The 22618-nt window shown below is 47.7% G+C and overlaps 1 protein-coding gene across 1 annotated transcript; it reads left to right on the forward strand.

Moving 5' to 3' along the window:
* The first annotated feature begins 206 nt into the window (after positions 1–206).
* LOC125946989 (uncharacterized) lies at positions 207–2731 on the forward strand. Its single transcript, XM_049671269.1, has 4 exons — positions 207–517; positions 625–781; positions 1811–1927; positions 2352–2731. The coding sequence occupies exons 1-4, from the start codon at positions 368–370 to the stop codon at positions 2717–2719; spliced, it is 792 nt and encodes a 263-aa protein (XP_049527226.1). The 5' UTR covers positions 207–367; the 3' UTR covers positions 2720–2731.
* Positions 2732–22618: the final 19887 nt, after the last annotated feature.

Here is a 22618-nt window from a genome sequence, read left to right on the forward strand (position 1 = left end):
TCGATAACGTTCGCAAGTATGAACAGCCGTACCAGTTTAAGTAGTGTGGGCAGTAAGCAAGTGGTCCAACTTTGGCCGGGTGGCTGAATCGGGTGACAGACAGACAGACAGACCAAATTTTCAGCGTTTAAGTTCCGCAAGAAAGATTATCGTCTTTAATATTTCAATACTTATAGGAATTATGGAATTATACGAATTATGGGAAGGAACTTGCTGCGGAGCTGCAGCACTCGCCGAGCTGCGGGACAGCAATATCCGTGAGAAAATTGCAGCCCCGATGGAGTCGCCGTATCCCGCCGCAATGTGCTCGGCGCGAGTGTAATTTTCTGCGGAGGAAACGATAGCGTTTCTAGCAATCATAGGTGAAATGAGAATAGGAGAGTTGCTGGATTCTCGGCGTCAACGCAACCAAGTCCATTTTGTCCGCCTGGAAGAAGAAATGCGCCGCCTAGGCTACACTTGGACGTGGCAACAGTTTAGGACGCATTGGAAAAATTTGAAGGGGAAGTACAACAAAGTAAGTGTATCTGTTTATTTCTTCTTTACCCAGTTCGTTGAGCTCGCAGACGACGTCGCCTGCTTAGTAGCCGTGCTTCAGATATTGGTATTTTGTGTATACTACAGGAAGTGGAGTTGCAGAAGCTGAGTGGCGCGGCGCCGTCAAAGTGCCTCTGGTACAGTGAAATGAGTGCTATCCTTTCCCACCGTTCTATGGTTGAAGCCCAGGAATACGGCGTGGATAGCGACGCACTCAGCGAAGCTCAGAAGAGCCAAACACCAAGTAAGAAATCATTTCAAAAACTGCTAGGCTGTTACACATTCCGCAACGGCAGCGACAGTGGCTGCACTGACAGCGCACTGGCGCTCTCGTTTCATTAGCGCTTGCGCCCGCGCGACGGCCAAATGACTTCGAGTAATATTGTAGTATGCGAGGATGCCGCAACATCTTGGCGCGACGCAGCAGGTGCCGCAGTGTTGTTGCAGGCGTCGCACGTCGATGGTGAACGAGCTGAGAGTAGCTCGAGAGCGTCGGGCGTGCAGGAAACGCGCCAAGCGTTGTCCTTATCTAAATACATGTAAAAGAAGAATTCGTTTTTCTCGCCAACTAATACATCAAATTTGACGACGTTTGTTGCATTTAAAGAAAACCTAAAATGTATTGATTGTTGGTTTCGAATTTTTGTTTGGGTCGTCAATTTTTATTAAGAACTGACAAAAATCACAAGTTTTATGCAAACGAAACTATCAAGTTTGCAACTCTAACTCGCAAATGAAAAACTATATCAAAATTCTGTGAAATGCATGTAATAGTACATCTAAAGCGGACAAAAAAGATAAGTTACACATGAATCTAAAAAAAATTGTAACATGGAAGTACAGGTTTTGCAGAACCATTGTATCTACGTAACAAATTCACGTAAGATATTAATTGACATATCGAATTAGCCCGCTTTGAATGATCTAATAGATGCCGTTCACATAACCGCGCTATCGATTCTTGATGGAGAGCTATTAATTTGTAAACTTCGTGCGTCTATTTTTTACCTTTTGAATTTTGAAAATTCTTTTGAAAACTTCAGGCCCTAAATTGATATTCCGCTTCCAACAGTCATTAGAATTTAAAATTTCTCTCTCAAACGCAATACATGTCATTAAAATCGGTCCAATAGTTATCTGCCGGTTATTATTCTACATTTGATCGCAGTTTCCCTCTTAGCAAAGTGTATCTGAAGATTTGTAGCAGTAAAATTTACTGCACTCCAACAATGTTTGTCACTGGTTGCTAACATAATTTTATGCTGCATTGCAGAAAGAAGTGATGCCGACAACTGGCAGCCTGCATCTGAAGGCAGAGCCCAGTCACCTGACGACACAACTCAGTCGACTGAACGCATTAGCGGCCACTCGCCTCAAGGCAGTTCAACTTGTAAGCTGGGATTGTTCAATTATTTTTTAATATGAAACCTGTGCGTATAAGATAAACACAATGGCAGGTTTGATAGCTGTCCTTGGGTTACATTACATTTAGTTTCTCTTGTAGAACCTGCAGTCCACTGCAATAGTGTGTTTTGCTGTATGCCTGCAAATTAGTATGCTTACACAGTAGAAAGTTTGGAATATCAAGTGTACCGCTAGCCAAGGGCAGTGTATGACTGTCATGCACCTGCAACCAGACTAGATACATACATGACATGATAATATCTTATAAACTTGGTATGCACTCCTCACCTCTTTTTGTTGCGTACATATTGACATGAAAAAAAGTTATTTCATTTGTACAATCCAGAAGCAAAATTTCCTACAATTTCTCCCAGAAGCTTACGTCATTCACTATTTTTTATTATGTACAGCAAGCAATGATTGGACCAGTTCTGCGCCACCAGCAAAGCGGCCCAGACGGGGAAAGTTAACGGAGCTTGCTGAGCTCATGCAAGAACAGCACAGCACAAATGCCGACATGCTTATGGACCGTGCTGAACTTATGTTCGAGCAGCAAAAGGAGTTGATGAAAGAAAGCAATTATTCTTTCAAAGAAACAATGACAGGAATAACTGCATCGTTCCTGCAAGGAACACAAGATATGTTAGCACAGCTAATCAGTCAGCCTCCACAGGTATCTGTGCAGCTATCGCCAGCGTTTACGATTCCCCCGGTGTTTCAGAATCCCACATGGGCTTTTGGACAAGTACAAAACCAATATAATCAGCCTGCGCAGTGAAGCAACGCCACAGCAAGTGTTCGGACAATCTGAAGAAGCTTTACACCCGTTGAGCGTGCAAGGTCATCCCGGAGTGGTTACAAACGTGGAAGTTTCCAGCGACACCCACACAGGAAAGGACCAGCCAAAGAAAATTTTCATATGATGACATAATTTTTGTTTTATAGCACGAACAGTGGGTTCAGGCTTGTGAACCGACTAGCAAAGGGGATGCTGTATGTACGTCGCCGCCAAGTAAACTTGTTCTTCAGTGTACATCTCTTAATTATACGCTGGTGAATATACCAATAAGATTCACCACGATGCAGATCGCAGTGGAACATGTTGTGCTAAGTAATCACACAAAAAGTTTCGCGCTCCACAAGCAGACCTTGTGTTGACAGGTTTCGTTGAAGGCTGCTGAAATAGATTTTGCTCAGTCTCTCTCACATCTGCCATCCAAACATCAGTAACAGTGTCCCCCCCTCTCTTCACAAAAATTGTGCAATATGCACGCTGTATGACTTTAGGCATAAACTTGTAGTGGATATCGGCTTGCTTCAAGGTCACACGCCAGCGCCCTTTCAACCTTCCAGAATCGTGTTCCACAACATTGCGTCCCTTACTGTGATACACATTAAACGATTCCTGTTCTCTAGACAGCTGTCCCTCGGAGGAGGTGTACCCTTTAAGTATCCATGGCAGAGAAGGATACGCCGGATCCCCTAGCAGCATGAAGGGAAGTGTTCTGCCTTGGAAAACCTTTTCTTCTTTTGGTAGCAGTTGGTCGCTCTTCTGGTACACAGAGGATGCCCTAAGTACGGTGGCATCGGCAGCACTACCTGGCACTGCATGTTACACTGCGAAATCTGAAAAAAAAACAGAAGCTCATTAATTACGACTGTTACGATACTGTAGTTATCCTAATCTCGTAACGTCTTACACTACTACAAAGCAAGACATGCATAGTAATTATGACGCTTAACTAAGAACTAGCTTCTTCTAGAATGAGCTTAAAGGGTTCAAAATGGTTCAAATTACACCGAAATTACACCTACCTTCCTCGATCGTCCACTACTGCTTGCATATTATACGACATCCACATCTTCATATTCACGAAGTCACGCTAACCCTTCTTGGGTGCCTTAATTGGAATATTTGAGCAATCAATGGTCCCGAATATCTGTGGCAGATGGCATCTCATTTCGAAATTTCTTGCTATAGCTTCCGCTTCTTCTTTGGAAGGCAGCCTTATGAATTCTTTGAGGTAACGATCCACAAGAGTACGGCATAACATATAAACATTTTTTTACACTGCTCTTATGAACACCGAACAAATTTGCAACGACTCGGTATTCGCAACAGCTCGCCATTTTATACAAAGCTATTGCCACTCTTTTTTCCAATGGAATTGGTTGTCGCACACAGTACTGCTTAGGCGACAAATGGCGCCATCAGTGCGACTAGGTGGTTGAATGAAGCACGACTCGTCCTGAAGTTTTCTTTCCAATCAGCATCGGTGAACTCTTTTGCAACTATTCGATCCCACCAGTCTGCATAACGCGTCTTCATCCACACAATTTTCTTCTTCTTTTCCATTTGCGGTGAAATTCCTGCTAAATAAACAAGCCATTATGGTATACCTTTTGTACTGGAACCAGCACTACTGCAATATCGAACCAGCACATTTTAAGAATAAAACTTAAGTTACTCTTCGAGCTGCTTATCAAGTGTAAAACCTCATTGTAAAACACTCATAACAGCAGGCATTCAACAAAGTCAAACGAATGCACCACAGACCAAAATAATGATTGCCCAAAGCCATTTATTCTTATTTCAAAAGGAAAACAAATAGGAATGAAATGTACAGTCGCGATCGAAAGTTTGGGGACCACGGCACCAGCAAAAAAATTAATATATATTCAAGCGCAGCTACGCGGCCTGTAATTGGTTGAATACATTGTATTGGCCAAACGCGCGTGCGTACGCTTTCGCACTTGATTTCAGCCGAAATGGCCTGGCTGCGAAACAAAAATGAAAAATCGTGGCACCTTTGGTCCCCAAACGTTTGATCACGGCTGTGCATGCATGGCACCACGCATGCTTCAAGCAAGAAATTAATAACCGTGATGCGCCTTACAAAACCTGTATCGAAAAACTCAGACATCACTTCGACCCATAATAACAAAATCCACTCGCCAGAGCTATTAACAATAGATTTCGCGAGGCAAGCTACTTTTAAGCTACCTAAAACAACACGCTTGACCACCGAACCCGCGAAGACTGAGTTGTGAAGCTACAACAATTGAATTGAGCTTATTAAAAACACACTTTCTTCGTAGCTCTACGAGCGCAAAGATACGTTCGCATTTTGCATAAGAGCCCACTGGTTGACGACCGAACTCGGCGCAACTCCCGCTGCGTGCAAGCCATAGGCGGGAAGTTTTCATTTTTCCGGGGGGGGGGGGCGACCAGCTTTCTGAAACCTACCCACATTATATATACCCTCTGCTACAAGTTTTCTATTTCTAGCTTTATGGCGAGCGCACTTATATCGACACTTAAGCCAAATTGTCGCGGTTGTCGTCGCCGTGATGCCATATACATGAGCGACCCATACCCTGTGCCCCGCAGGGGCGTCTGCGTAAGCAGGCGTTTGGTGTGTTGCGACACCACGGACCCGAGCACATGAGGGTCGGACCCTCTCGCGTTTAACTGTACGTGGCTTAGCCGTGTCCGGGGAAAAGGGGAACCTGGAGGTTGAGCCGAAGCCGGGTGTTTGGACCTTTAAGGCCCCTCGGCGGAGGCAACACACCCCTTTGGCCTCGGCTTCACGTAAACGGCACCCCCGGACTGACCCACCCGGGGGAAATCGGTAGTTGCCTTTTCCTGTCCTCCTCTTCAATCTTCGTCTTCCTCACTTTCAATCTATCCTGTCTTCTGTTCACTTCCTTTACTTCCAATTTCCCAGGCAGCTAGGGTTAACCTTGTGTGGGTAGCCAACCTCGGATACTCCATATTTGGTTATAGTGGTGACGTACAGCTGGCGTCTGTAGGTCTTGTGTTTACAGAACCTCCAGCGTCCCCTTGTTGGGCTCCATGGTGGGTGGCTGGCGTTGCTGCCGAAAAATCATATATACCTATGGCAAGTTCATTCCCTCCACTCCGTGATCGCCGTCTGAAACGAGGGCGCACCGATGAAGTCTTCCAGTTTTTTGGCCACCAAAGAGAATCTTTTCCCCAATTCCACGTAATCCACTCAGAAAAGCAGACAAATCAGTACGAACAATCTCACCCTTCCTTGTGTCAAAGACTTTGACTGATATTTTTGGACCAGGCTATAAAGCATCCAGGATGGCAAGCGGGGATCTCCTCTTGGAGCTCCGTCATCTGAAACAATATGAGAAACTGCCTAACCTAGTGTCATTTGGAGAAGCTCAAGTAACAGTAACCCCGCACCGTACCATGAATACCACCCGTGACGTTGTATCAGATGATGATCTGTTGCAGCTGAGTGAGGCTGAACTCCTAGAGGGTTTCAGTGAGCAGAATGTAATCAATGTTAAGCGGATCAAGATGAGGCGCGACGGTAAGGAAATCCAGACCAAGCACTTGATACTTACTTTTAACTCAAGTGTTCTGCCAGAACAATCGAGGCCGGATACATCAAACTTCGTGTGAGGCCATACGTGCTAAATCCTCTCCCATGCTTCAAATGCCAGCGGTTCGGCCACAGTTCACAGAACTGCCGAGGCCGCCAAACTTGTGCGAGATGCAGTGCTCATGAACACTCCTCCGAGTCTTGTGAAAGCTCTCTACATTGTGTTAACTGTGATGGGGAGCACGCCGCATACTCGCGGCCGTGCCCATTCTGGAAAAAAGAAAAGGAAATAGTAACTATTAAAATAAAGGAAAACATAACTTTCAAGGAGGCACGCAGGCGGGTATCGTACCTGTCGAAAACCAGCTTTGCCGAGTGGTGCGTCAGGGGGCAGCGCCACAACGGCTTCCGGCGGCTGTCTGGCACACGCGTAGTGAGCCGGCGGTGACGCCATCCGCCCCCTCGGCGGCTGCAGCTAGCGCTGCTCCGCCATCTCAGAACAAGGGGCCATCGACCTCCGGGCTGGTGGCCTTCAAGGTCTCGTCCCTCGAGACGAGGCCTTCACATCAAACTAACCGCTCGCAAGAGCGCGTGTCCAGCGCCTCGCAAGATGCAATGGACACAACAACCGGCCAGACGGCACCACCAGCGCTTAAGGAGCGGCGCGATTCTATCGACCGCTCCAAAAAAGAAAAATATCGTGTCACGGCGCCTGGAAGAGGCCCGTGAGCCAACATTACATTCTTGAACATACAGCATAAAAACACTATTCAAATGGACACACAAATCCTACAATGGAATGTGAGAGGACTTGTCCATAACCTCGACGATATCACAGAACTTCTCTATAAATATAAGCCAAAATTGCTGTGTGTTCAGGAAACGCATTTAAAACCCCAACAAACAAACTTCCTCAGGCAATATGCTATCTTCCGGAGGGACCGTGACGACGCGGTCACCCCGTCCGGTGGAGTAGCAATAATAGTAGAAAAGTATGTTGCTTGTCAGAACCTTTCTCTTCAGACGTCCCTTGAGGCGGTATCTGTGCGAGCAATTCTCTTTAAAAAATTTGTAACAATCTGTTGCGTTTACATACCGCCTCATCACCAACTTAGCAAAACAGAGTTCTACAAGCTGACTGACCAGCTCCCGGAGCCCTATATTATAACTGGTGATTTTAACGCTCACAGTACTTTGTGGGGAGACTCCCGGTGTGATGCCAGGGGTCGACTTATTGAAAACTTTTTGGTAACATCTGGTGTGTGCCTCTTTAATAAAGGAGAGCCCACGTATTATAATATCCACAATAATTCATATTCTTCTATAGATTTAGCGATTGGCACTGCGAGCCTCCTTCCTTACATAGACTGGAATGTTGTCAAGAACCCATTTGGGAGCGACCACTTTCCTGTAATGCTTAACTTAATACAGGAACATGACAGTCCACCGTTGGAAAATACCGTCCGCTGATTGGAAAAGTTTTAAAGAGTCAACATACTTATCACAAGATTTTATGAACAAGTTTAGTATTGAAGACGCAGTAGCGTATTTACTGGTTTTATAATCGACGCAGCAGAAAAATTCATTCCACAAACAAAAGGTCTCTCAGGTAAAAGACAGGTCCCCTGGTGGAATGAGGAGTGCAGACTGGCACGAAAGAAACCGAACAGAGCGTGGGGTGTACTGCGTCGCTCCCCTACTGCGGAAAATCTCATAGAATTTAAACTGGCAAAATCACAGGGAAGACGGACGCGGCGACAAGCAAAGAGGGCTAGCTGGGAGAGTTTTCTGTCTGGCATAACATCTTACACACAAGAGTCTAAAGTATGGAATGGCCTTAGAAGGCTAAAGGGGCAGGAAACCCATCCATTACCGCTTGTCAATGAACAAGGGAACGGCTTGGAAGACCAGGCGAATGCTCTCGTTGAACACTTTCAGCGTGTGTTGAGCTCGACCCAGTACTCCGAATCATTTCTTAAACACAAACAGATAGCTGAACGCAAGGCACTCGACCGCAAGTGCACAAAGAACAACGCTTATAACCTTCCTTTTAGTATCGCTGAGTTAAAATCTTCTTTGAACATGTGTGTAAAAGCTCTGCCCCGAGGGCCGACAGAATCATGTATTACATGATTAAAAACCTCCACGCAGACGCATTAAGGAGGCTCCTAGTACTTTTTAATAAAATTTTTACTGCCGGGTACCTTCCAGCTGCATGGAAAGAAGCTGTTGTTATTCCAGTTCTAAAGCAGGGTAAAGATCCCTCCTGTTTAACAAGCTACCCCCCTATTGCGCTTACGAGTTGCCTTTGTAAGCTTTTCGAAAAGATGGTTAATCGCCGTCTTCTACATTTTCTGGAATCGAACAAACTGCTTGATGCGTGCCAGTGTGGTTTTAGGGAAGGCCGGTCGACGACTGACCATCTCGTACGCATTGACGACATTATTCGTGATGCCTTCATTCATAAACAATTCTTTCTATCGGTATTCCTCGATATGGAAAAAGCATACGATACTACCTGGCGTTATGAAATATTAAGAGACATTTCCGAAATGGGAATCCGTGGAAACATGTTTAGCTTAATGGAAAGCTACCTTTCTAACCGGACATTCCGTGTTAGAATTGGAAACATTTTGTCTAGGCAATTTGTGCAGGAAACTGGAGTACCTCAGGGTGGCGTCCTTAGTTGCATCCTTTTTATTGTCAAAATGAATTTATTGCGCTCTTGTATTCCGCGAAGTTTATTTTATTGCGCATATGTTGATGACGTGCAGATAAGATTCAAGTCATGTAACCTGTCCATCTGTGAGCGACAAGTTCAGCTAGGCCTGAACAAACTGTCTAAGTGGGCTAATGAGAATGGATTTAAGCTCCATCCCCAAAAGAGCTCCTGTGTCCTGTTTACACGAAAAAGATGCTTGGTCCCAGAGCCCATTATTGAACTCCATGGAGAACGGGTTCCTGTGAATGCAGAACACAAATTCTTAGGCATCATACTAGATTCAAAGCTTACCTTTATTTCTCACATAAAGCACATTAAAGGTAAATGCCTAAGAACGCTAAATATCCTTAAAATCCTATCGCACACATCGTGGGGTAGTGACAGGAAGTGCCTCATGACTCTGCACAAAAGCCTTATATGGTCGCGGTTAGACTACGGTGCTATAGTCTACCAATCCGCTTCACCCAGCGCTCTGCAGATGCTAGATCCTGTGCACCATCTAGGTATCCGCTTCGCGACCGGTGCCTTCAGAACAAGTCCCATACAGAGCCTGTATGTAGAATCAGATGTGTGGTCTCTTGAGCTGCAGAGGACATACTCTAGTTTCTTATACTTTCTGAAAGTGAGTTCCAACTGTGAGCATCCATGCTATTCAACAATAAACGATACATCTAGTATACTTTTTCGCAACCGACCTTCAGTGAGACAGCCCTTTTCACTGCGTGTAAGGAAACTGAGTGAGAACATGGGTATTCCGCTCCCTACACATGAAATAATGGCTCCAGCAAAGCCGCTTTGGCCATGGCTGTGGCAGGAGATAGTTTTTGACTTATCATTTGAGGAAATCACGAAACACGCTTCAGAAGTACACATTCGTATGCACTTCCTTGAGCTCCAGTGGAAGTATTGTCCACAATTCTACACAGACGCATCGAAGTCACACTCCGGCGTATCATATGCAGCTGCTGGTCCGTCGTTTTCAGAATCCGACGTCCTGCACCCGGAAACCAGCATCTTCACTGCAGAAGCTTATGCAGTGATGGCGGCTGTGAAACATTAGAAAAACAAATCTTACAAAAGCCGTTATATTCACAGACTCCTTAAGTGTAGTGAAAACTGTAAAATCAATACACAAACATAAAAATCCTATAATCAACGACCTTTATGCACTGCTATGCAGAACCTACATGTCAAACCAACATGTTGTATTATGCTGGGTGCCTGGGCACAGAGGCATCGAAGGAAATGTACTAGTAGATGAAATGGCTAAAGCCATGGTAACGAAAGCTAGCAATTTCTCCATAGCAGTCGTAGCCACAGACCTAAAGCCATTCCTTCGTAAAAAACTCAGGAGCCATTGGCAACACTTGTGGGATACCGAAACCTTGAATAAGCTGCACGCAATCAAACCCCAGGTAGGGAATTGGTCGCCACTATCAGTCACGGCGATGTGATGTGCTCTTTTGCCGACTGAGAATAGGGCACACCTATGGTACCCATTCTTATCTTTTAACTGGTGCTGAACCTCCTAGCTGTTGTAGATGTGGCGAGAGGCTGACTGTCCTCGACGTCCTGGTGGAGTGTCGGGAAGCTGAACCTGAACGGAAAAAGCATTTTCCTGAAGCTTACCAGCAGCGTATCCCCCTCCATCCCGCACTGTTTCTGGCTGCAGAACTATTCGTCGGGTCTAAAGCGGTGCTCAATTTTTTAAACGATGTGGTGTTCCACGTTATTAGCCCAAGGGATTCGTAGCACGCCCTCTTATAGAGGGTGCAGCTGCGATAGTAGTGCTGTAAGGCACAGGCCTCTGCGCCCTTGCTCTTAAGGGCTCTGGTGAGGCAGCTGTGCCATTATTGGCTTGCCACATTTGGTGTTATCCAGACATAGAATATGTTTTATGATCATAGCCCATATCACTTTTCATTCTCAATATTTTAGTGTCTATATATTTTACGTCATTTACAGCGTATGTTTTAGGCCTCTCTACAGCCCATGTGCAATCACCATCTGCCATTTACCACTTCATAGACTGCTTCATACTATCTTTCTTGGCGCTCTTTGGTCATCCCTGGCCCTTGCGCCAATAAAATCCATATATCATCATCATCATCATCATCATCCATACCCTGTGGGTGCGGGAAAAAGCAAGTAACAGGGAGCCGAAAAGGATTGCGGCTTGATGGGCATTATTTCCCACGCGCTCAATATTCGGGTTAGTTGTAGGTCACGTAATCACACGCGAATGGGAAGGAGAGCACGCGTCTTCTCCTGTAGCCCTGCCGCAGCTGCGAATGACTGTGAGCAGCTGACGCTTATAGGGCCCGCGTGCCGTATCTAATTGTTGGTAATCATTGGTGGGTGCAATGATAAAGGGCGACCAGGGATGGCTGCTAACTTCATGCATGCTGTCTTCCTTGCCAGGTTGTCTTTCTGCGCCCCTAGTGTTGCAGAGTTAAGAGACAGAGGTCATCGCACATCACTACAGAGGTCGTCAATAGTGGACATAAAAATAGGCAGATAATGATGATGAATCTAATTTTCAGAGTTGCGGTGAATCGCGCAGCTGTACGCACCGGTGCGTCCGCCTCCTCCCCGGCGTTCTTCACAATGCTTGCGTTGTGAAAGCGAGTGCTCGAGGTCATCCAGTGAGGTATTTACAGGTTTACATGGTCCGCGCATTGCACTATGCTTGCTATTTTAATTTTAGGTGAATGTTTACTACAATTTATATCGCCACTATAACTGACGCGATTTTGACGAGCCTTTCATGGAACCGGGTCATTTGACCTCATTTTTCCAACTACGAGTATAAAATCCGCAGTAAACCTCCGCGATAGCCTCCTCTCGACATCCAGTAATGACGCGCGAAACTACGCTGCGCGCGACAATTCGCTGTTGAGCCCGATCAGAATCAGCGCACGGAACGCGATTGCTTCTCGGTTGGATGTCTTTTTTTATATTGGCTATCAAGGTATGGGTGCGGCCCTTACGCGGATTTACACGGTAAGAATCTACCTTCGTGTAATTGTCTTCTACTTCGCTATCACGAATACTGCTTCGCCTTCCCGTCCAAACTGCACTCTTAATTTTTTTAGTAGTTTGAGTCCGTGTATAGGCGCTGCTGCGCATGACTTCTAGACTTCTATTTATTCTGATTTTGAGTGAATCCGGCTTGACATCATTTCGGTTACTGAGTGATTTCTAAATACAAGGTGTTTCAGCGAACAGTTTCCAAATTCTTTAAGGTGGCCTGTGGCAGATAGTACAATTCTAGTTCATGAGCTCGTCTACTCGAAGAGGCGGGCATTACTTGCACAAAAAATTGATATGCTTCATAATCGACTAATTAACAAAATTAACCAATTAAGTTTTTAGCTAATTACCTTATGGTCCATGTTGAAATTTACAAATTATAGCCGTGGAGTGTGGATCCACTTTGAACTAAATCTCAGGCTGACACCAGTGTCGAGATAATAATTCTCTAACTTTGCGGAGAAATGCATTGGCGTGACAGTAACTTTCTCAACAAAACGTCGTTTTATGCATGAAAGCACAAAAGTATGAAAAGAACAAATTATGGGATTTTACGTGCCAAAACCACGATCTGATTATGAGACACGCCGTAGTGGACGACTGGAATAATTTAGACCACCTGGTGTTCTTTAACGCGCACCTAAATCTAAGTATACGGGTGTTCTGGCATTTCGCCCCATCGAAATGCAACCGCTGTGGCCGTGATTTGATCCCGCGACCTCATGCTTAGCAGTCCAACACCATAGCCACTAAACAACCACGGCCCCCGCAGGGGCGTTTGCGTAAGCAGGCGTTTGGTGTGTTGCGACACCACGTACCCGAGCACACGAGGGTTGGACCCTCCCGCGTCTAACCTTGCGCGGCTTAGCCGTGTCCGGGGAAAGGAGGGTCCTGGGGGTTGAGCCAATGCTGAGTGCTTGGACCTTTATGGCCCCTTGGCGGAGGCAACACACCCCTTTGGCCTCGGCTTCACGTAGACGGCACCCCCGGACTGACCCACCCGGGGGAAATCGGTGGTCGCCTTTTCCTATCTCTCTCTACCCTCATCTTCGTCTTTCCCTTCCACTTATAATCTTTCCTGTCCTCTCATCTTTCCATTCACTTCGACTTTTCCTGGCGGCAAGGGTTAACCTGGTGTGGCTGTCCTACCTTGGGTATACCATATTAGGTTATAGTAACGGCATACTGCTGGCGCTGTGCAGACTTGCTTACATGTTCTGCCACGTCCCCTTGTTGGGCTCCGTGGTGGGTGGCAGACGCCGTTGCCGAATGAACCACTTCTTTTCATGGGATCCTCAAACCCCTTTTCTACCGATCGTGCCTCGAAAAGGGTACGCACCGACGCGACCTCGCTATTCTGTCCAAAAAACCAAGAAACTTTCCCGAAATTCCACGTCCTTCATTGTGAGCAATCATCTACAAAAGCTAGAATAATTTCACCATTTCTTGTTGCCAAGTGCCTAAACGAGACCATTGGAGCCGGTTATAAGGTAACAAAGATGGCAAGCGGAGATTTGCTCCTCGAACTAAAAGAAAAGGAACAGTACAACAAACTCGCACACCTCGTAGCCTTTGGTAACATCCCTGTTTCTGTGAGCGCACATCGAACTATGAACACAGTGAAAGGCGTAGTATCAGATGAAGACTTAATGACATTGAACGAAGAACTACTGGATGGATGGAAAGACCAAGGCGTAATGCACGTGCAGCGCATCAAAATCAGGCGGAATGACATTGAAATCCCAACAAAGCATTTAATACTTACCTTCAACTCAACTACCTTACCTGAGACTCTTGAAACCGGCTACATAAAACTTCATGTTCGACCTTATATCCCCAACCCACGACGTTGCTTCAAATGTCAGAGATTTGGTCACGCATCCCAGAGCTGCAGAGGGCAGCTTATGTGCGCAAAGTGCGGCACAACCGGTCACTCTTCTGACGATTGCAATAATGACGAGGTACACTGTGCGAACTGCGACGGCAGTCACCCTGCATACTCCAGAGCTTGTCCAGCCTGGAAGAAAGAAAAAGAAATAATTACTGTAAAAGTGAAGGAGAACATAACATTCCGTGAAGCACGACAACGTATCTCCTCGTTATTCTTGCTCAAAACATCTTTCGCCGAAGTGGTGCAACGGGGGGCGGCACCACAACGGCCTCTGGCGGCAGCCGGGACCACGCCTAGCGTGCCGAGGCTAACGCTACCCGCCCCTAAGGTGGGAGCAGCCAACGCTGCCCTGCCATCTCTCAAATTGTCCACACCAGTGGCCTCTACAAGCTCCGGCAGCAGCCAGGGCACCGCAGAGGCCACAGGGGTCCTGCCGACCTGCAGCCCGGTGGGGACGAAGACTTCATCGCTCGAGATGAAGTCTACGAGACGCACACATCACTCTCTGGAGCGGGTGTCCAGTGCCTCGCAAGAGGCTATGGACACCAGTCCAAGCCAGACGGCGCAGGTAGCGTCGAAGGAGCGGCGAGGTTCTCTTGACCGCTCCAAAAAAGACAAAATACCAATTACAGGGCCTAACAAAGGCTCTGTAAAGTAAGTCACACCTCGCTTTTGAGACACGCAGCACATTTTTTTCTCAACATGGACAACATCATACAGTGGAATACTAGAGGACTATTAAGAAACCTAGATGACGTCCAAGAAATTCTCTGTAAGTTTAATCCGAAAGTGATGTGTGTGCAAGAAACACACCTAACTTCCAAGCATACCAATTTCCTCCGACAATGCATGACTTTCCGAAAAGACCGCGAGGATGCTGTTGCGTCATCTGGCGGTGTAGCTATCATTGCTGATAGAAGTGTGGCGTGTCAGCATTTGAAGCTCCAAACGGCCCTTGAGGCAGTGGCCGTTCGAGCCGTTCTTTTAAATAAACTCATAACCATCTGCTCGTTGTATATACCACCACATTATCAGCTTCATAGACGCAACCTAGAATCATTAATAGATGAGCTCCCAGAGCCATATCTGATTCTTGGTGATTTTAATGCACACAGTAGTTTGTGGGGCGATTCACGCTGTGATGCGCGAGGTCGCGTTATTGAACAGCTCCTTTTTTCCTCTGGAGCATGTCTCTTGAATACGAAGCAGCCCACGTATTTTAACCTGGCTAACAAGTCATACTCTGCCATAGATCTTAGCATTTTATCGCCGACGCTTTTACCGTATTTTAAATGGAATGTGCTTAATAACCCGTATGGCAGTGACCGCTTCCCGATAATCCTGAGTACGCCGAAACAAGATCAGCTTCCCCCGCAGGTCCCTCGGTGGAAGGTTGACTCAGCCGATTGGGAACGCTACCGGACTCTTACTCACATGACGTGGGCTGAAATGTCCGGTCTAACCATAGATGATGCTGTCAAATATTTTACAGCTTTCATACTTGACGCTGCCTGTAAATGTATTACTCAAGCAAGCGGCATGGGCTCCAAGCGGCGTGTTCCCTGGTGGAACGATGCATGTAGGCAAGCACGGAGGAACCAGAACAAAGCGTGGGCGCTGCTTCGCGATTCTCCAACAGCAGAAAACCTGGAAAACTTTAAGCTTGTCAAATCGCAGGCAAGGAGAATGCGCCGACAAGCAAGACGAGAGAGTTGGGCAAAGTTTATATCAAGCATCAACTCGTACACAGACGAAAGGAAAGTATGGAATAGAGTGAAGAAAGTTAACGGGCAACAAACGTATTCCCTGCCTTTAGTAAACAGCCACGGAGAAAGCCTGGAAGATCAAGCAAACTTTCTTGATGCTCATTTTGAACACATATCGAGCTCATCACACTACTCCGAAACCTTCCTAAATTACAAAACGCGAATAGAACAACAAAAGCTAGAAAGAAAATGTACAGGAAGTGAGGCGTACAACAAACCATTCTGCATAGCAGAACTGCAGGCAGCACTGAACTGTTGTAATACATCCGCCCCAGGTTCAGACCGCATAATATATGATATGTTGAAACAACTACCCTCCGAAACACAAAAAACCCTCCTTTCCCTTTACAACGTTATATTGTTTTCCGGCGAGATCCCCTCTGTTTGGAAGGAGGCTATCATAATTCCAATTCTGAAGCACGGAAAGGATCCTTCCTCTGTATCAAGTTACAGACCTATAGCGTTAACAAGCTGCCTCTGCAAAGTATTTGAAAAAAATGATTAACTGTCGCTTACTACACTTCCTCGAATCAAACAAATTGCTCGACCCATACCAGTGCGGATTTCGGGAGGGCCGATCCACTAGTGACCACCTCATACGTATCGAGGCACGTATCCGTGAAGCTTTTGTTCATAAGCAGTTTTTCTTATCTGTATTCTTTGATATGGAGAAAGCCTATGATACTACGTGGCGGTTTGGGATATTGAGAGACCTCTCACACTTAGGCATACGCGGTAATATGTTCAATGTTATCGAAAGTTATCTGTCTAATCGCGCATTCCGTGTTCGAGTGGGCAACGTGTTGTCATGGAAATTTGTACAGGAAACTGGAGTGCAGCAGGGCGGGGTGCTCAGCTGCACGCTCTTTATAGTAAAAATGAATTCTCTTCGCCTATACATACCACGTAACATCTTCTATTCAACATACGTTGACGATGTGCAGATCGGATTTCAATCATGTTCTCTCGCAATGTGTGAGCGACAGGTCCAGCTTGGTCTCAACAAGGTGTCCAAATGGGCTGATGAGAACGGGTTCAGACTGAACCCACAAAAAAGCACCTGTGTAGCTTTCTCTAGAAAAAGAGGCCTGCACCCTGATCCTGAAATTGTGTTGCGTGGTGAGCGTCTGCCTGTGAACAGGGAACATAAATTTTTAGGCATAATTTTGGACGCAAAATTAACCTTTGTACAGCACATAAAGTATCTTAAAAACAAATATATGAAAACAATGAATATCTTAAAGGTGCTGTCAAGCACAACCTGGGGTAGTGATCGAAACTGTCTTACGAACTTGTACAAAAGCCTCGTACGCACACGACTAGACTATGGAGCCATAGTTTACCAGTCGGCTACTCCAACTGCTCTGAAGATGCTGGACCCTGTCCACCACTTAGGCATTCGCCTGTCCACAGGCGCCTTCAGAACAAGCCCAGTGGAAAGCCTTTACGTTGAATCGGATGAGTGGTCACTTCATCTGCAGAGAACGTATTCGTCTTTCATGTATTTTCTGAGAGTGAACGTAAACAGCGAGCAGCCCGCGTATTCCGTCATAAATGATTTGTCCAGTTCTCAACTATTCTGCAACCGGCCCAGAGTGGCACAGCCTTTCTCACTGCGTGTTAGAGACATAGCTGAAGAAACAAGGGTTCCACTGTTTGAATACCACCTTATGCCCCCTGCTACACGGCCCCCGCCGTGGCAGTGGCAACTTATACACTGTGACACATCTTTTGTAGCTATTACAAAGCGTGCACCTGTCGCGCATATCCGAATGTACTTCCTCGAACTGCAGCACAAATACTCCTCTCCTGAATTTTTTACAGATGCATCGAAGTGTAATTCCGGCGTGTCTTATGCAGCGGTCGGTCCATCATTTTCGGATGCCGGTGTTCTGCACCCTAACACAAGTATTTTCACAGCAGAGGCCCACGCGATATTGGCCGCCGTTAAACACATTAAAGAATTTAATATCCCAAGGGCAGTTATATACACAGACTCTTTGAGCGTCGTAAACGCTTTGAAAACTGTCAAAAAATATAAAAATCCTGGAATTGCATCCCTTTACTCAGTACTATGCACCACGTATGCGTCCAAGCAACATATCGTGGTATGCTGGGTGCCGGGGCACCGAGAGATTGAAGGAAACGTATTGGCTGACCAGCTAGCCAAATCCGTCCACGCGAACGTTGTCAACTCTTCCACGAATGTCCCTGTAATGGACCTCAAGCCCGCCCTAAAGAAAAAGCTCAGGGCTTACTGGCAGCGGTTGTGGGATAGAGAAACAGAAAATAAACTACACGTTATCAAACCGTATCTTGGCAACTGGCCGCCGGTATCCAAGAACCGCCGCACAGAAGTAACACTTTGCAGACTTAGGATAGGACACACATACAGTACACACGCTTACCTCTTGTCCGGTGGTGATCCACCCACGTGTGATGAATGTGGTGAGCGACTTACCGTGCTTCACGTCCTCCTGCAATGCACTGAATTAAACGCTAATAGGTAAAAGCACTTTCCATTACCACAACGACAGCAAATTCCACTTCACCCTCAAATGATCTTAGGTATAGAACCTCTCTTTAATTACCAATCCTTGTTCGAATTTTTAAAAGATGTACACGGGTTTCATGTTATAGCCCCAGGAAATCCGTAGCACGGCCTCCTAACAGAGGTTTCTGCTGCGGTAGCTGCATTAAAGAAAGCACCTGCCTCCCAGCCTTTCGGCTCAAAGGCCTTAAGGAGGCATACGTCCTATTTCCATATTCTTGCATTTTAGCCTCATGATCACTTGTCATTCGTACTGTACCCATAGACCACTCCACATATCACTGTCATAATTTTATACTATATATCATTTTACGCTTCTACGATAGCGATTGATTTTAGGCCACTTTACAGTCATGTTACATCCTATCATCGCAACTAATCAATCAGCGCTTAACACAGCATTATCAGTCATGGCGGTCTTTGGCCATACCTGGCCCTTGCGCCACAAAAAAACCACATATCATCATCATCAACAACCACGGCGGGTAAGCGCAAAAGTAACTGGAACGCCAATGCATTTCTCCGCAATGTTCAGGAATTTATATCTCGAAACTGGTGCCATGCTGAGAATTAGTTCCTAATGCATCCGCCTTGCGAATTCCACGGCTAGAATTTGTAAATTGCAACACGGGCCATAAGTTATTGTTAAAAACCTAATTGGTTGATTTTTTAATTAGTCGATTATGCATTTCAATTTTGTGTGCAAGTAATGTCCACCTCTTCTGTGTAGACCAGCTCATGAACTAGAATTGTGCTATCTTCCACAGGCAACCTTTAAAAATTTTTTGAAAGTGTTTGCTGAAACACCCCGCATTTGTGGCCTCTGCATGCAAGAGGCGATATTTCCATCCCTAATGCGTAAATGTTGTAAATAATTAGAATAGCTTTTTTCATATATTTTATAGCCAATCGTTAGCATTGCCTACTGAAAAGAGAATCAGTATTGAGCCACACATCACTCAAGCGCTTTTCACACGCTGTTGATAGAAGACTCTGCCGAAGGGATCACTGAAGGCAGGTTTTTTTCGGGGTCATAAAAGCACGCAAAGTAATTTGAAGTGAGGTGAACATACATCAACATATTCATTCTCTAGGTATAGTTGGCTATCTCCTACTATTTAAAAATATAATAAACCTTGTCCTTTGTATATACATTGTGTTTGTGCATTGTGTTCTCATCGGAAATTTTTAAAAAATGCTCATGAGAGAAAACGGGGATGAGGTAGCCGCCACTAGTGCTTCGAATGCGCTTGTCCTCCTATTGTCAGCATTTGCCGAAATAAAGCGAAAGTGTGTAAATTAAAAGCCGTGCACGTCCGCGCCAACAATGGTGCCGTAAGCTTTTAGCCACAACAAAAGTGAAAATGTGGAGGCAACGCACAAGAGTCCTCACATTATTTGGGTAACAGAACTCCGGTAATGACATTTTAGGGGTTGGAGTGTAGGCTACGGGTCTCCGGGGGGGGGGGGGGGCAGCCCCCCCGGGAAAATTCTGGAGGGGGCTCGAGCCCGGGAGCCCCCCCGTAGTCGGCGCCTATGGTGCAAGCACTCTGCGGTGAGATAACCACATCTGGCGGCGACGCTGCTGATGCTGTATGCAAGCGACAGTGTAGAGAAGGACGTGAACGTTCGTCCACGTCGACAACAAGAGCAAGACATGCAAACGCAATGTTGCATTTAAAAACATCTTGTTCGGAAATGCGACGTCAATGCATGCCGTCACCGAGCCAAGAAAAAAAATAGAAAGCAGGCCTGCGCGGGATACGCAGCACAGTCACAGCGTAAGCTAGACGAGCACTTCGACAGTACCACTATACTCGCGGACAACTTTTTGTGGCAATGAAGTGAAAGCCACGGGCGCGTGGATGCTGCACATGTGTTACCGCGCCAAGTAGTCCGGCAGCGTTTGACAGTGCTTTTGGCTGCTCGGAACGGACGCTGAATCGACGCAGCTTCCACGTGCGACGGTTTCGCGTTTCCCCAGACGCGGAAGAGAAAAGCCGCAAAATAAGTAAACGTTTACACTCTGTGGTGTGTTCTGTCTTATGTAACTGTTGTTAATAAGCTGTTTATGTTTTCTCTTCCCCAGCCTAAACCAACGTCGATTAAAACGCGGGATTCTTTTCAGAAGTGCTGTCAGTTCTGCGTGCTTTGCCTCCGTAGCTTTCCCTTCATTGCCACAGAAAGTTGTCCGCGAGTATAGTACACTCTAGTACTACCTAGTAATTTGAGTGAATGCGTCAGGAAGGCGCTTGGGACGCCGTCGCGCGTGCAAGCCGACGCGTTCCATCGCCGATGGCTAGCGCCATTCGGCCCAGCCAAGCGGCCGACAATGCAACTACGGCTGTCACATTCGCGCCCATTGCAACGCGCCCGACGCGGCCTGCTCGGGACGCCGTCACGCGAGCAGGCCGACGCATTCCATCGCCGAAGGCTAGCGCCGTTCGGCCGAGCGAAGCAGCCGACAATGCAACTACGGCTGTCACATTCGCTCCCATTGCAACGCGCCCAATCTAGCGCAATCAACGTTATCCCGAGCGTCACTCGGTGTGTGAGCGCCATCTAGTTAAGGCGGCAGCAAAATTTACAGTGTCTGAAAGGTTGCGTTTGCCGGCGCCTTAAATAGATGGAGCCACCATACCGGCGGAGGCTTGGGACCGCGTCTGAATCGCATCTCGTCGTCTGCGTCGACAAGCGCAGGATAATGACACGGAGGAAATCGCCGACCGCATCAACCGCCGCCTGTAGGTGCCCACGCATCTCCGCCATGGCCGACGGAGGGCCACGAACGAAGAGTGCCACGTCGTCCGCGTAGACCACGGCGCGCACAGGAAGGTGCCCACTGCTGCGCACGCATTCGCTGATGGGCGCAAGTGCGAGGTTGAACAGATAGGGGCTAAGCACACTCCCCTGAGGCACGCCGCACGTCTCCGAACGAGGCGAGCTGATGGCCTGCCCTACACGGACAGCAGGTGTTCTGTCGGTGAGGAATGCTCGGATGTATGCGAGAAGTCTGCCTTCCACACCAAGAGCGCGCGCAGCCGAGATGATGGTTGCATGGGGGAGGGAATCGAAGCGCTCTGGACGTCCAGCAGCAGCAGGTAGGCGGCGTGGCCGTCGCGACTCGCCTGTGCTATAGTGCCTGGAATATACTTACTATACCTGTGCCAGGGTGCCCACGACGGCGGCAAGGCAGTCGGCCGCGGAATCCACACTGTTCGGGCGGAAAAGTGCCTCGGATGTCGGCAATCCACTGTAGCCTCGACCGAGCCATCGCCTCCAACGTCTTGCCATGGACTGACGTGAGGGAGATGGGTCTGTACGAAGCGAGGTTGTGGGAGGGGGGGCTTGCCACGCTTGAGTACGGGCACCACGAGGGCGCAGCGCCAGGACTCTGGGAGGCACCCACTGCACAGGACATCGTTGCATGCATTGAGCAGGAGGCGGCGCTGGTCGTCATCCAAGTTGCGCAGCATTTGATGCGTGACTCCGTCCTGCCCGGGCGCACTGCGGCGCCGCACACGGCAGAGGACGCGCTGGAGTTCGTGGAAAGTTAAGTCCTCCTCGCACAGATTTGTGATTGCCTGCGCGTGGGACGACTGGTTGGTCCCCACCTCGCCCGAACACAGCCACGTAGAGCGCCTGCAGGTCGACTGCAGGGGCGCCGAGTGTGGGAGTGACAGCGGGGGCGGCAAAGGCGTCCGCCAGCTGTTCGGCGAGTGCAAGCTCGCTGATGCCGTGCGCCACCGCGATGGCGAGGACGGGGAAGCGTGGCGTCTTCGGGTTCAGGAGCGCAGTCAGGATGCGCCAGCCGCGGTGTTGGTTGCGCGGGTCTGCAAGGGAAGAGCAGAGGCCCGCCCAGCGCGTCGGCGCAGCTGCCTAGCGTGCGTCTGGACACCGCGTCGAGTCGGTTATACATGGTCCAGTCCGCGAAGGCACCGGAGCGGATAGCACGTCGCTGAACAGGCCGGCGAGCTGCGCGGATGCTGAGCAGCTTAATGTCAGGAAAGGGCGTGCCAGCAGGGACGATCGCGCGCGTGGTAGCACGGCTCGCGCATTCGGCGACGTTCGCGAAGGTCTAGCACACAGCTCTCGGAAAAGCGGTCACCGTACGACAGCGTAGATGCGCGTGGCACCGCGAATGGGCTTGGTAGGGCACAGGGAGATGGAGAAGTGGTCTGATCCGGCGGTGTCCGGAGGGCGCTGCCAGGTGCAAGAGCAGCGCTCGGATACCAGAGCTGGATCTAGCACTGTGGCGACCCCGTTCCGGCGAACAAACGTAGGCTCACCACTCTTGAGGACGGTGAGGCAAACAGTGGCGATGACTGACAAGGCCTTTCCCCGCACGTTGCCGCC

This window comes from Dermacentor silvarum, chromosome 7 (assembly GCF_013339745.2).
Source record: "Dermacentor silvarum isolate Dsil-2018 chromosome 7, BIME_Dsil_1.4, whole genome shotgun sequence".
NCBI classification, from domain to species: Eukaryota; Metazoa; Arthropoda; class Arachnida; order Ixodida; family Ixodidae; genus Dermacentor; species Dermacentor silvarum.